General features: G+C 39.6%; 2 protein-coding genes across 5 annotated transcripts in view; both read right to left on the bottom strand.

The window, feature by feature from the left end:
• The window catches only part of XXYLT1 (xyloside xylosyltransferase 1), a 38,721-nt gene extending 37,130 nt beyond the window's left edge, over positions 1-1,591 (bottom strand). The window contains exon 1 of the mRNA XM_072867190.1: positions 1,103-1,591. Coding sequence (XP_072723291.1) covers positions 1,103-1,555 — 453 coding nt within the window. The 5' untranslated portion in view covers positions 1,556-1,591. The remainder of the gene's footprint in view (positions 1-1,102) is intronic.
• Positions 1-15,140, bottom strand: part of ACAP2 (ArfGAP with coiled-coil, ankyrin repeat and PH domains 2) — a 79,384-nt gene that overhangs the window by 5,281 nt on the left and 58,963 nt on the right. For 2 of the 4 annotated variants that reach the window (XM_072867185.1, XM_072867188.1), the window contains 6 exons: positions 14,582-14,671; positions 13,086-13,273; positions 12,637-12,746; positions 11,505-11,615; positions 11,201-11,262; positions 5,460-6,356 (listed from right to left, as the gene is read on the bottom strand). In XM_072867185.1, the coding sequence (XP_072723286.1) occupies positions 6,253-6,356; positions 11,201-11,262; positions 11,505-11,615; positions 12,637-12,746; positions 13,086-13,273; positions 14,582-14,671 (665 nt within the window). In that variant the 3' untranslated portion in view covers positions 5,460-6,252. Of the gene's footprint in view, positions 1-5,459; positions 6,357-11,200; positions 11,263-11,504; positions 11,616-12,636; positions 12,747-13,085; positions 13,274-14,581; positions 14,672-15,140 lie in introns of those variants that run through there. The other 2 variants (XM_072867186.1, XM_072867187.1) reach the window with 2 other exon arrangements.

Genomic DNA, 15,140 nt, shown 5'->3' with positions numbered 1-15,140 from the left:
ATTTAGCAACAAGTGATTTGTATGAACAACGTTAAGGTTATATCTCTACTTACATCTCAGCAGCGTTCGGCTAATATTAAATATCTGAAAGATGAGAAATGAAAAATCACAGCAGAGGTAGAGGACACTTGCAAGCAATACTCTGCAGCAGCACCTCAGGACAGGAAAGTCAAGTTACCTGGAGTCTCTGGACTTAATACTCCTCCAGTTTTCGGATACCTGTTTAATGTGAAGGAAAGCCTGACTTTACATGGACTGCACCGACTACATTTTTGGGAGGCAGAACCGTTTCTCTCACAGGTAGAAGGATGAACATTCGCACGTGGAAGCACTCCAACCTTTGCAGGCCCTCTGTTCCCTTTTTCAAGAGCCGCTAGCAGCAGAGCGACAGCCTTTTCTGACCACGGTCCTGCAAGACCACTTGGGAAACCATCTAGCACAAGTGCATGTCGTCCTCTTACTGAGGCGCTGAACCGGGACTAACAACAGTGTCTCTAGAAAAGGGGCAGCGTTGCTGAGAGCAACTGCTCTTCTCCAGCAGAAGTGGTTTGCCAGAGGTGTTCCCAGGCCGCGCAGCCACCCAGTCCTGGGTGAGATAATCGCTGAGCTGCACCAGGACACCTCCCAGCAGGCAGCAGCAGGGAGCGCAGGGTCTCGGCTCACACAGAACAAGCCCTTCAAAAGATTCACTAGGCTGGGGAAGAGACGCAGCCTTCTCCAGCACAGATGAGAGGCAAACACCCTCTGCAGGGAGCTGGAGCAAGGGCTGCCAGTTGAGACGGTTTCTTTTCACTAGGCTGCTGCGCCCTTTACCTTGCGGGAAGATTAACGTTACTCAGAAACCCCGCGCGCTTCCTCTGCAGCGCCTGGCAGGGAGGCAGGTAAGCGAGAGCCCCAGGAGACAGATGCTCCGGCAGTAGCACACCCGCCAGCCGAAGCGCCCCAGCGGGCGGGCGGCAGAGGCCAGGACCCCGCTGCCGCGGAGGGCCGCTCCCCGCGGGCACGCCCCGCAGCCGCGGCAGGCCGGCCGCAGCGGGGCCCGGCCGCGCAGGTGCCCGCGGCCCCTCCGGTGCCCGCGGCCCCGCCCGCCCCGCCGCCGCACCTGGTGCCGGAAGGCGGCGCCGCGCAGCAGGTCCCGCAGCAGGCCGAGGCCGATGTCCCTGCTGGCGCCCTCGGTGACGAGGTGGAGGTGCAGCGCGTCCCCGCCGCCCAGCCGGCCGTGCCGCAGCAGGGAGCGCAGCGCCGCCTGCCCCTTGGCGCGCAGCGCCGGGCTCCGCTCCGCCTTGGTGAACATCATCAGGAGGTGCAGGTCGCGGCCGCCCCCCGCCGCCGCCTCCCCGCCGCCGCCGCCGCCGCGCTGGGGGTGGCGGTGGGCCGGAGCGGGCGGCGTGGCGCGGAGGCGGCGGGTGGCGCTGGAGAAGGTCTCGCCGCCGCCGCCCAGGTAGTAGAAGGCGCAGACGGCCAGGGCGGCGGCCAGCGCCAGGGCGCAGGGCTGGGAGCGCGCCCAGCCCCAGCCCCAGCCCCAGCCCCGGGCCGCGCGGCCCATCGCCGCCATGCCGGGGGCCGGACCGCCGCCTGCGCCCGCCCCGCGCCCGCCCCGCCCCCGCCGCAGAGCGAGGCCGTTGACAGCATACAAAGGTTTAATCAAGTACAGTATTTACAGTCCTCGGAGCATGTACAGTCGGTGAATTACAACGGTAATAATGCGTTTCTCTCATTTACAATGACAAACGACAGAAAACTACATTCAAGGTTCAGATACAAAGGCTGCAGGCTTACTAAATGCGAAGGAGGGCTGGTTATACATTCTGTACAGTTACAGCTTAAGGGGGGAAGAGGTCACAGGAGAAGGCAAGCGTTCTACTGCTGGAATGCTTACAAACACCAAATACAGAGGGACACGTGGATAAAGAAAAAAAAAGTTCATTATTTCAGACAGAGTAACCTCTCTGCTTGGGAAACAATGATTTCTCAGTGACTTCTATCAAAACGTGGACAACCTGGGATCCTAACAGAAAAGTGAGGGGGATTTTTTTCCTTCTCTATCATCTCCTTCCATGGGAAGAGAAACAAGGAAATACTGTATGCAGAAAGATAAAGCAAGCGTATAGGAGGGGATATACCGAAGTGGTACATTCATCCTTTTCCCCTCTATTGCCTTTCTGGAGTTGTCCCTGTTTTAGAAGTGCGCTTTTTGTGCAAGCCAGACAGCAAGACATTTCAGCTAGCAGGGTGCACAAACAAGTGGCATAAACTCTAACTTAGGAAAAAGTGTCCACCTGGGAATGGGCAGAGAGGGTAGTTTGCAAAACTGACTCTCAAAATACTTTCAATGTATTAAATAAGCAGCTCAGTCCTTTTGACGGTGTAAAAATATCACATCCTTCGTATTCACACATTATTTGTAATTCTACCAAGTGGTCCTTTTATATTCACGGTGTCATCTGAGATTCTCACGATCAAAAGGCAGCGTTAACATCCATACCTTAAAACAGATGGCTGCAGAGAAGCACCAGAGTCCTGGAAACATCACAGCCATCCCTACGCTTATTCTAGTTCTCACCTTTTTTCTTTAGTGCTACAAAGTTTTTGCTCTATCAGGGAGAACTCTAATAATTTGGACAACATGTGTGTACTGATGTCATACTGCAAAACAGGAGAAACTTCCTCTTGTATGGAGATTTTGCTGACAGCAGTTGGAAGGTCTGGTTGCATTTTCTAAAACTATTTCAGCTCAGTATATAACCAGGTAAAGTGTAAAACCCCACAGCGTGAAAAAATGCAGTATGAATACAGAATCCTTTAATGCACAAACATCAGAAGCCACGAAAGGTACAATCCAAAGCTTCTGAAATCAGTGGAAAGACTGCTACCGATTTCAGTGACTTCCTGGATTATGTCCTAATTGGTAAGGAGGCCGAAGTCTACAACGTACTAATGAACAACTGAAACACGTTCAGACTGCAATATGTGCAGCTTGTGAAAGCAAAGCAAGACTTCTACCATCTACTGTCTTCACCCAAATTTAGGGGAACAAATTCCAGCATGTCTAATATAATTCAGTGGCATGAATCAGTGTGATAATTCAGAAATTTAAATTTATATGCACTGTACTGACATTAACATAAATATGAAACCTTATGAACAATCAAAACAATACAGACCACTAAGGAGACACCACAGACACCATTTTAATCAACATCCAATGTAAGTAAATTATACCTCTGAAACCAAGATACATTAGAATATATGTTGAGCTCCTTTCCAAGAGACCTTTGGAACACATGATCTAACTCTGGCTAGGAAAAATATTATAAAATACTTTCAATGGGCTACCTAGTAAATTACTAAAAATCCATGTGAAAGCTGATTCTAAACTGTGTTAGGAATTTACCGCTTTCTACCTCACCAACTAAGACCTATTATACTTCATACCTACAGAGAAACGTGAACTGGAATTGAAGTTTTCCATTATCTGGCACAGAGAATGTTAACCCGCAATGGAGCCTTACTGTCTATTATTCTAGTTATACTCAGATACATATTGTAATAAAAATGGAAGTTTCCTAATATTACTGAGCAGAAGATTAGCCCTCGAGTCAGAACTTGATATGGAAATCCAGATCTTCAGAGTACCAGAGATAATCATACTTTGTATTCCTGAGGGCTGAATGCTACAAGTTACAGAGGCCCCGGACCACCAAGCCTGCCAGTGTTTGGTAGGACGAAGCCCTCAATACATTTCATGCAGCCTAATGGCATATTCATTTTTGCTGATGAGCAACATCCTAACACATGTATTGCACCTGACCTGAAAAAAGCTTTAACTGAATGTAGTTTATACTGGACATCCTAGCGTACCTAAAAGGATTGGGGATTGAGGCTGCAGGATCAGAAGTGACATACCTACTCCCTGAACCATTAAAACTCCAAAGCTCCTCACAAGAGTAATACAACCTGTGGATCACATATGTTATTAGTTCTTTAGCATAAGTAGACTGATACGGCTTCCCAGACAGATCAGAGTTGGAAATGCAGCACACAGATCTGTAGAGCTACAGGGAAGAAACTTTTTGTCTACAGGAAGTTGTCCTGCAAAATTTGTCATGGAGATTTTTATGGCTAGGAAAGAAAATACCAGTGGAGATTTGAAATAAGTGTCTCGGACATTTGTACAGCAACACGGACTAAGATAGTGATTATGCCATTAAGCTTTAGGTAGCTTTACATTACAACAATCACACTATATACTGCCTGTCATGTAGGCTGCAAAAGACAAATCTTTAAAAAAAACTATGTTTAAAGTGTATACTATACATAGTCATATCTTACATTGTCCCATCTGTACACTGGGAATTTTACTTTCTCTAAGTTCTACTAAAACATCCACTGCTGTTAAATACTGCAGATTAGGAAGTACACTATCATTTCATAGACAGCTATTTAAAAAACAACTTACTAGAAATTACTGCTTACAGGTGATATTCCTAAGTTTCTTACTATTCAGACTAAATGCACTCTTTAAAAGGGCAGAATCTGCTTTTCCTAGCATAATTAGACCATACACGAAGCAAGAACTGTTTTGTAAGATTCTTCTGCTTGGAAAAAGAATCTATTGGACAATTCTAAAATGCTATAACTTTGCAGCAATAATCATCCAGATTTGATGCATTATTATACATTTGATACAAAATTACAAATATATGAAATACCTTGTTAAAATGTAATATGCCAGAGAGTTTAATTTTACCATAGTTTACAGAAATTTTTTACCCTGTTTTGCTTATCTTAGCCAGCTTGGAGAAAAGCCAATTCATTTCCTAAATACATTTAAACAGCAGGTTAGCATAATGCCATGGCAATTAGGATTGTTAAAAACTCACATTGATACTACGTTACCTAAAAATTCTCCTTAAGTTGTCCATAGGGCAGACAAATAGAGCGTAAAGAATTGCATCTGCTGGTTTGGGGCTTCAGGTGATTACTATCTAGGTATTAAATAACCTGACACAGAAGCAGGTATCTACAGACATCAGTTATACATGCATATCAGCAGAGTGGAGCTCACTACTGAATAAAGCAAACTGCGTTGCTGCCCTCAGAATACAGCTGGAGAGCATGCTCATTCGTTACTTTGCAAAAGTGTGCAGTGAAATTCCTAGGTTTTCTTGTGCACACCTTAGTTTAGACAACACATATACATACACATCTTTGCAGGTTATATAAAGGATACTGTTTCCTGATATAAAGGATTGATGGCCCTAAATTTAGGGTGGCTGCATTACATAGGAGATGTTATATATTCATCTTGGGGCTAGTAGTGAGAACAGCAAAAAGAGAAGGTAACAAACAGCCTTCGTATGACTGCTCTACACAAACTCCATTGGCTCAATATTGACTTTCGTGTCTCAAATTTCAAGCTTTGATGTCCAAACACTGCAAACAAACCCCACATCATGTCCAGCAGGATTAAGTTTATTTTTCATGAAAGGTTCCACGTGCTCATTTAAAAGTGTACTTGCTGCACAGAAAGTTTAATTTAAGAGAAAAAAAAAAAAAAGAAGGAAAATAGATTGCTCTTAGAAGTTTGGTCCTCCAGGATATACACCTATTGTGACTGACCTGCAGTCACTAGCGTAAAGGCCAGCCTGGTGTTAAAGCTTCCACTGAAAAAGAGCTTGCAAAAGAGCAGAAGTTCTCATGTCTTGTTACTAACAGCTTACCTCTAACCACAGTCAGCATAGGAACAAGCGAATCTGTTAAGTTACAGGCCCACAAATAGAAGGACAACTTAGTAAGTCATTACCTGATTTCCCTTCCAAACAGTCCCAGAAAATGCAACCCAGACCTCCTTGTCAGAGACACATTCTTTATGGCAATAGGGAGACAAATGACAGTAGGGAATACTAAATAGCAAAGCTGGTCTGATCATCCTGCCATCCGGAGTCTGCAACGCATACAGCTACGCTCTGCTAACTTTATGTACAAACCACAGACTTTGTACTTGCTAACAGGTACTATTTTTATACTGAGCTAGCAGGTATTCCTTTTTTTAAACATTTTCTTCAGCTGCTGAGGTATATGTACTGTAGAACATAAAACAATTCATACATTTCCCCAGCTACCACAATCTAAAGCTACATTAGAGTGGTCATTTTATCCAAACTATCTAACAAAATGCATATAATTCATTCTGTTAAAGTAAAAAAACAACTTGCACTATAAGGATCACGTTCTTTTCCTTCTTGACACTTAAGACTTCTGGGAATCTGACTGCTGGAAACGGTTTAGCTTCTCTGGATTATTTGATGCCATTTGAGAAAAGTCACGAAAAATGTCCTGATAAATTTCATCTCCTAGGTAGAAAACAAAAGAGAAACTGTTTTAAACATTTGTGATAGTTAACATCACCCACCATTGCACAAATGCCCTACTGCGCTACCAATTACTGTATAACACTTATTCATGTATAAAGATTGCTTATAGATGGAATGATGCTGATGTGAACTCTTTGGGACTGTTTACTTGCATGCACATTCTGTAGAAGCAAATTAAAGCCAAACTATACCTGATATAGTACCTCACAGGCAGCCACACAGAGGAAAGTTCAGAGTTAGAAAGGAAAAATGAAAGCATTTTAAAGCAATGTAAGAAGAAAAATGTTTATTAGCTATCAAAGAATAAAATCTTTGTTTTTGCAGGGAAGTGCTAACCAAGTTCTCTTCAGAAAAGTAGAATTATGGCATAAAGATTTACTTGGAAACAGAGGTCAGAAATCTTACAGCCAAACAGAACTGTCCATGAAAGAAACAATCGCCATACAATAGTATAACACCCCCCCCCCCCCCCGCAATCCTAAGTAGAGAAGTTATTGTTCATAAATCCCTTTGGTCTATTACTTCAGCAAATATAAATTTTTACATGCATTACTGAACATTCATTACATCTTTTAGTTTTATCTATAAGAGTGATGGTATTTCCTTAAACATCTTTCATTTGTTTTTTTTTTTTTTATCTTCACCCTTTGTGCTTAAACACCACCCGACTGCTAGTGCATATTCCAAAATGAGGGATGGCAGCAATTTCCACCAGGCCTGTCTCCCTCCCCCTCCCTGTCTACACAGGAAAACACATTCAGGAATTATTACTTCTTGAGTCATTGCCAAGTCATTCTTCTGCCACTTTAAAATGGACATTTTCACATTCTTTCATCTGCTGCAGCATTTTGGGCCTTGAGTTCAGGTTTCATTTTAAAACATTAACCATACCCTGTTGCCTTCAAAGGGAATTCAATGCATAGAACATTTGGTCCAGTCAGGAACTATGAACCCATCCAAATTTTACTGTCTTCCCAACACAGATGACCACACAGGACACAAGATCCCAGCACTACTGTTCCTTGCTGACAGCTTGATTAATAGCATGGCAAAGAAATCAACCCAAAATCTCTCTCATCAAGTATGGTGAACATTAAGATTCCCCCCCCCCCCAATATGATTGCGGAAAAAAAGTATTATTCCACCACTTTTTTTTCCAAAGGGCAGTTTTTAAAAGAATTTTTTGTGTTTAAAAGTTTGCACTACAGTGAAGTTACACTGCTTTGTTTCTCCTTCTTTTAATGCACATTTCCAATATTAGAACTATTATTCTTTTGGAGATGAGACTCCATTCATTTGAAAGCACTTTCAGAAGTGATAACTGACCTTCCAGAAATATTTAACATGCATGGCATGTGGGTTTATATAAAAGTGTAATGACATAATTCTTCCCAGACTTTAAAAGCTAAATACATTCAATACTGCTCTACTAGGAAAAGTTAGTTCTAGTGAAATTCCCTTTTGATTTTCAGATTTAGTTTCAAGTATATTCTAGAGATGAAGCAGGCACAAGACACATTCTATTGTAACAGTTTCTGATAACTGCTTGCGCTGGGAGATAAGCACAGAATGAAGGGAGTTGTAACATTCACCAAAAGAACAGCTATGAAGAGCACAAATGGGAATCAAGCTTGTATGATAAAAGCAATTATGCTTATACAGAAGTGGGTTCCACTGGTGAACTAGTACTGTAGTTCAAGCTGCCATATTTGGTTCTTTCATATTAACTTGAAAGAAAAAACAAAAGCTATTTTTGCAAGATACATTGTGGCTCTGGTTTCGGCTCTATTACATAACAAAAATACTACATACAAAAATAGACTAAAATAAAGTGCCCCTTTAGTTTGTATGCTGCATTAAAATACTTACTACTGTAAACCTTATAATTATTTTAAAATCCTACTTTAAAATTGAATTCTGGAAGGAATTCTGCCTTTCCAAGCAATGTTTTCCCTAAAGTGCAGATTTTATGTACAAAAATACTATAATACTGCTTTACCATTTAACACCAGAGTAACTCAAAAGGCACACATCATACATTCAAGAAAAGATAGGAAGAAAAAGTAGCAATACTAACATCAAATAGTTAGCAGACATACAGTAGCACCAGGAGATGAGCACTCAAGTATTATACAAGAAACAGTACAATGGTACATATGGCTTCTACCACCAGAAATTAACTTTTTGTGGAACAAGCTAGTTTCAGCTAGTTCCCATTCTAGGAATATTTTGGAAGACCAGCTGTACCTTGCAAATCAATATGTACATTCTCTCAGTAGTTCAAACCAGATAGGGATACTTAAATTAGAAATGTTGATGCCATTAGCTACATTAGTAATTGTCTATCAGCTGCATTACTAAAGCAGAGAAATAGGTGGTTGGCTTCACTCTGAAGACAGCGAACTCATACATCGATATTTACCCTAACATAGCTCCCAACAAACATACAATTGTCTTGAAAATCCTTATTTTCTTCTAGAATCATAATCTTGGAAAAGAGGAGTTCTAAAATAAGGGCAGTGCAGATAACATGTATATGCAGTGAAAAAGACCTGCTTCCTCTACAACGTAAAGGTATCATACCTTGCGACAGCAAAGACAGATTTTGTGCTTACATTTACACATTTACACAACCCTTCTAGCAGGCTAGCAGACATTAACATTTAAAACACTCAAATATTACTTCAACTTTTAAGAGACTTCAGCAAGTAAAGAGTCAAGGAGAGTAGAGCTATGCTATCCAAAGATACAGCAAGATCTCCTTGCTGGGACACTGTGCTACAGCTTGTGGCCTGAATTTCAAAAATTACTCTCATGATACCCTCCCCCCGATTTTGGGCGAACTCTATCCCTTTTGGCAGCTCTACTTTCCATTGTCAATCTCGCCTGTTTACAAGGATCAGATACTATCTGGAAAATATCTGGATCAGATTGTATCAACTGCAGTCTCTAGATTCTAGTGTAATACAAACTGATAAAAAGGTCAAGATATTTTCAGTGAAAGACTTAGCCAGCTTTTTATTTCATCTACCTAATTGAAGAATCTGTCTAAAAAAATTATTTTAAACAAGATGCCAGGGAAAATAGTCTCCTGCATCTCCAGTTTAACACATTCATATTTTCATGTAAGTAGTGCCTGTATTTGTTATGAACGAAACACTTTACTAAACATTTAGTAACCAACTGAGGCTTTTTGTACAAACTATAGAAACACATTTTCTGGTTTATAATAATTTTGGATTTGTGACAGATCAATTAAATGATCTAAAATATTCATTTATGATTTAGCACAGAGCTTTTGAATCAAAATACCTACCTCCCTTAAAACAAAGGCATTTTAGTATTTGAAACTGATAGTTATTGTTTTTACCCCTTAAAATAAAAATGAGGACACTCAAAAATACTTCAGTATTTGTTACCTTCAGCCTGTCAGTAAAGTACTATGCATTATATCAGAAAACAGCTTTACATTCAAAATGGCCAAACTGGCAATACACTTTTTTCATATACGTAGCCTACTGCATTTTCTGAGTGGGGAATTCTTCCTTATTTAAGCTCATGATCAAGTATATACTTTTAAATTATCTGTTGCTCTGCCAAAGAAAGCATCTGAATGTCTGGGTGTCTATACTACTTTTATTGTTTTAATTTGAACTTCCTAGAAGATTTGTTTAAAAATAAATTTGAAAAATACCTATTTGTAAGGAGAAACTAAATAAATTGGGTTTATTTAATACAGTTCATCTGGGATATTGACATAAGACTCAATGTTGCCCTTTGAGTGTATTCTAGCTCCAATCTAGTAAAAGACATAAGCACACACAATCCTTATGAATCAGTGGAAAATACATAAGGGCTTTATAGGAGTGAGCCAAGAGTACTCAGCACTCAACCTTAAAAATAAGGTTTGCCTTTCACCACTGCCAGGTATAGCAGTGTCTTTTTAGCTGTCTAACTTGACAATCAAGTGTGACTTCATTATTGATATTTGCATGAGATGAAATTAGGTTCCTATGGAAGCATAACATAATAGAAGAAATGGCTTGCATAAATATCACATCAGAACATAGTGTAAATTGGGACTGAGTGCCTGAGAATAAAGTTGCACATATTTGTTAAATATAATTTGTTACTTTTTTTGTACCAGTAGGCTCAAATGTTTGCCAATTCTTTTTTTTTTTTAAAATCAAATGGTCAGATACTATGCATACAAAAATACATACTTAAGAATGACTGTTTTGTTTCTTATTTGTATCTTAACAAATAAAAATATTTAAAATAAAATTTGAGGAAATAATACTTTCCTATTTCTGTCTGGAGTTATTTTGAAATATTTGATGTACATTTTTACATTGTGTGCAAGCATTTTTTCTTAAAAAAAGAAAGAGAGGGCCATTCCACAGGAAGGAGAATGGTATCCTGTAATAAGATGAACTCCTCAACTGTCTCTGAGCAACCCAGGTCAGAAGGCTGCTATTAAATAATGTCAGGTAAATCCTAACATTACGTGAATTTCAATGGAACATCAATAGGAGAAAACTGTGGACAACTACCAGCAAAACAGGTTGGTAATGTCTGTAGTAACATACACTGCTATAATAATGTACTTTAAACACTCTCCTTTTAGGTCCCCTAAATACTCTGACAAAGTCACACCAGGGAATTTCAATGAAGTTTTAACATGTTGGTTGTTTATAAAAGACATTATTGTATGAAGCTATCTTAAATTTCCCTCAGATCTTAAGAATCTAATTGTAAACTGATAAATTCCTGAATACATTTCTTATACTGCATTTCAGTATGGTTATTAGTAGAGTATTGACCTGGCTGTCCATAGGGTCCTTCCGATTCACGCATTTCTTCATTCATCCTTGCTAAACGCAACCTATGATTTAGGAAACAAAAAGAACAATGTCATCTTTAAAGCACTAAAAAAAGACTGCAATTCAAGACCTACAATGCACTCCTGAACCTCACACCAGTGAGGTCATCCACGGATAGCGCACTCTGATTTTTCTTTTGCTCTCCCTGTTTTTATGTAAAGGAATTTTGACATTTCTTATATTTTAACTTGAAACAGAATAGGAAAACCTAGTTACCTAGTCAAAAACAGAACATACAACTTACAATGTCACAATATCTGCATTTGCAGCTTCTACTGCTATACTCAATGGATCTTTCCCATCTTCATCAGTGGCATGCTGGTTTGCTCCTCGTTTTAGGAATAAACACACTTGTCTGTTTAGAAAAAATATTTAAGAATAATTTTCACAACAATAAAGGGAAAAAAGCAAATAAATTCAAGCTGGATGCAACATATTTGGCTTAAATAGCCAAAAGTCTCTTGAACATATCAAACCAGTGCTGTTCATCTAGAACAACTAAGACGTTAAGACAGTAGTAAGCAAAACCTTTAATTATTTAATCCACATTAGAAAGACAGCTTAACTCAAATCACACTAGTGCAGCAAGGAGTTGAACCCTTTAGAAGCGAGACTCTACCTTCCTGTATCATCTTAGGTTGTAGAACCAAAAAACATAATCCCTTTTACCATGACAGACAAGAACCACTGAGCAGGATAAATCAATACAGGAAAGAACACAGTTCACAGGTGCCTGATTTACCCCATAGAAACTGATCTCATTTTTCTCTGCTATTATAATTCTTCATCTTTATAAACAGGGCATACTGACTAAGCTTACGTCTTAAACTCTCCCAAGTTGTTGCACTCTATTTAGAATTTATGCATGCAAAGAGTTTGGGCACCACCAACCAGATTATTATGTTCTTATTTGAATTGAGCTGGTACAGGGTTTCAGTTAAAAGCTGCGATTCCAAAATTCAAGATGTAATGCAGTACATTTTGAAATGAGATACGTTCTCAGTGCGACACACAGGTGGGACGAGTCAGAAAAAGCCTTGGCCCTCACACACCACTATTTCTCCTATTTGTATCTTATTTCTTAAGAAAATGAGAAAAATCTCATGAGTCTTCACCAAAAGTTCATGCTATTTCAAAGCATTATTAAATACATGTTTTTACAAAATGAACCAAGGTGTGTTTACAGATGTGTGTTTTGCTAGCAGATGAGACTGCTAATTCAAAACGTTATTTCCTCTCTCATCACAAAAGTTTAAGAAAAACCTAGATCACTTATAATATATTAAAATGCCAAAATATTTGGGGAAATGAAGAAGCTTCACATTAACAGCTATAGTAAAGGATGGCCATTTACAAATTCTGGAGCAGTGAGTTACCCAGTGTGTCCTAGAACCGTGGCATGGTGCAGGGGTCCTCTTCCTTTCATGTCCCTGATGTTCACATTGGCCCCATTCTGCAGCAGGAATTCACAAGTAACCAACGAACCCTACGGAATAAAACCAAAGAAACAATTCAGCACCAGATCTCTAGAATAAGAGCCAAACCTATTCTGCCTTCTCACCACTGAATCATGTGGCAAAGGAAACAAAAGGGATTTGCTTCCATATCAAGTTTAAACACTACTAGGTTATATAATTCCAAACAAAGCATTAACAGGACAAAAATAGTTCAGAAACAACTTTCAGAGAACATTGTGAAGACAACTTCAACATCACATTATCATTCATTAGTGAAGCAAGCAGTTCAAAAGGAGCAGTGACACAGAAGTATCCCTGCTCTTCACCTTCCCCTCCTCCCACATCAGTCGGTGCTGTATATCACATACCCCTCGCACTGCCTGAATGAGTGGCGTTGCTTTGTTTTCTTCTACATTGACCCAGTTTACTTCAGCTCCATGGGCCAATGCTTCTGCCATATCAGGAAGATTCTTCTCAAAGGCAGCTCGATACAGCTGCAATCCAGGACTAGGATGTTTGGAGTCACAGAACACAGAAGACTCTTGCTTGTCTCCTTCTGAAAGGAAAAAAAAAATTACTTATCCCTGTTTTTATAAGGTATCTCCTAGAATTCTGACCAAAAAAAAAAAAGTAATTTCTCTGGCATAAGGTAGCTCAGGTTTTGCAGAATTCTGTGCACTGTTGCCCCATTCTGCCAGGAGAAGTCACAGATGCCTTTATCTTGTTCCAGCATTCAGGCATGGCCACTTCACAGAATTATTACTGCCCAGAAAACATTCTCTCCACATTACTGGCACATGTTAATATCCTTCAATCTACCTAAATAATTTCCTATCAATCTAGGAAATTATTTTAGGTTAGAAGTGTGTTTTATCCTATACTGCAACATATGAATAAAACTAGTTTCCTGCAGGGATGTAGTCATACAAATATATCTTTATCTGCAACAGCTTGATACACCTGAATATGAGGCTAATACTGTTCTGACCTAATTTTCATTAAAGGATACCATTGTCATTTACCAATTATTCGCTGTGGCTATAATCTTTTGGACTAAACCATAATCTTTCTTTTCATCTCAATAAGAGTTATACAGAGTGAAGTCTGGGAGATAAAGACATTGTTATATATATATATATAAGCTTTCATGAGTTACAGCGTCACGTTTCTACAATGCAGCCAAAGAAAGGATCCAAGCCACATGCTGCTTGCCTACAAACCACAGCTGTGAACTACTGGATTTAAAACATACCTCAGAAGAGTGCTTTCATGTAGAAGAATAAGTTTGCTTTATAAATAAATGTTTTTAATATTTTGACAAGCCATACTCAATACATCTGTCAGCCCAGGATGCTAATATTAGATAGCAAATAATTTCATCAATTTATAAAACTTTGAGTAAAGAGGGGGTAATGTTTAAAGACATGGTAAATTCCACCTAAGTGTAAAACAGAGAAATTAAGTAAGAATGCTCAAATAACACATAAAAGCCTATTATCTGTGACTTAACAGGAATTCCATCTCCAAGGATTTAACTATTTATAAGAGGATTATGCATTTCTGTGGAGACTTGTCCGTATCAAAATGCAGCATTGCTCTCTCTGCTAAAAAACAAAGTTCTGTCTCAATATTATCTGACTGGAAAAAAACGTAATTGACTGAACTAATTTAGAAGGTGTCAATGTCATTCTTGCTACCAAGCCTGGAAGAGAAAGAGGTCCCTCAAGCAATTACTACCCTTGTTAAAAATATTTCAACCCACCAGGATGAATCGTTATCACCAAGTACTAATCTCTTTGATAAGAGCATGCTACCAAGAAGAAGTGATTAAAATTTTCATGCTGAAGTGCAAAGCCTAACGCACCTGGTTCATACAAACTGTTAGCTGATATAGTAGAGGCAAGGTGTTCTCTGCTGTCATCACTCTGCTGGATCCCACTGTCGCTGCTTCGTACTGTTTTGGGGAGAAACTGTAATTACTATGCAGACCGTAAGTTACCTACTCTTCACAGATACCATGATAATAAAGCAAGCTCTTATACTTGGTCCTGAATACATAATTTTTTTTTTAAAATGACTAGTAATTATTCAATATCCTTAACACATCCATAGAAAAATATGAAGTCACATATTGCAACCATAACATTTATAATAATAATAAATGTCAAATGTTATTAGAAAGGAAAAGATCAGGATAAGTAAAAAAGCTTAAATTATTTCATGAAAACACTAAGCAATGCAGTAGCCTGGAGACAATGGATTAAAGGCAGGGAGATGGCCACAACACACAATGAATCACTAGTGCAAATACTGAACACGCCATAGCTGTAGTACTTACTACTACGTAGTTTTGAAGAGGTATCAAAGTAGGAGAAGAGTGAATCTAGTTCATCAGGACAGAACAGAGACTCCCGCCTCGCCTC

The sequence above is a fragment of the Ciconia boyciana genome, chromosome 7 (assembly GCF_034638445.1).
Source record: "Ciconia boyciana chromosome 7, ASM3463844v1, whole genome shotgun sequence".
NCBI classification, from domain to species: domain Eukaryota; kingdom Metazoa; phylum Chordata; class Aves; order Ciconiiformes; family Ciconiidae; genus Ciconia; species Ciconia boyciana.
The sequence above is the reverse complement of the archived record's forward strand: the minus strand, read 5'-3'. Positions and strand labels throughout refer to the sequence as shown.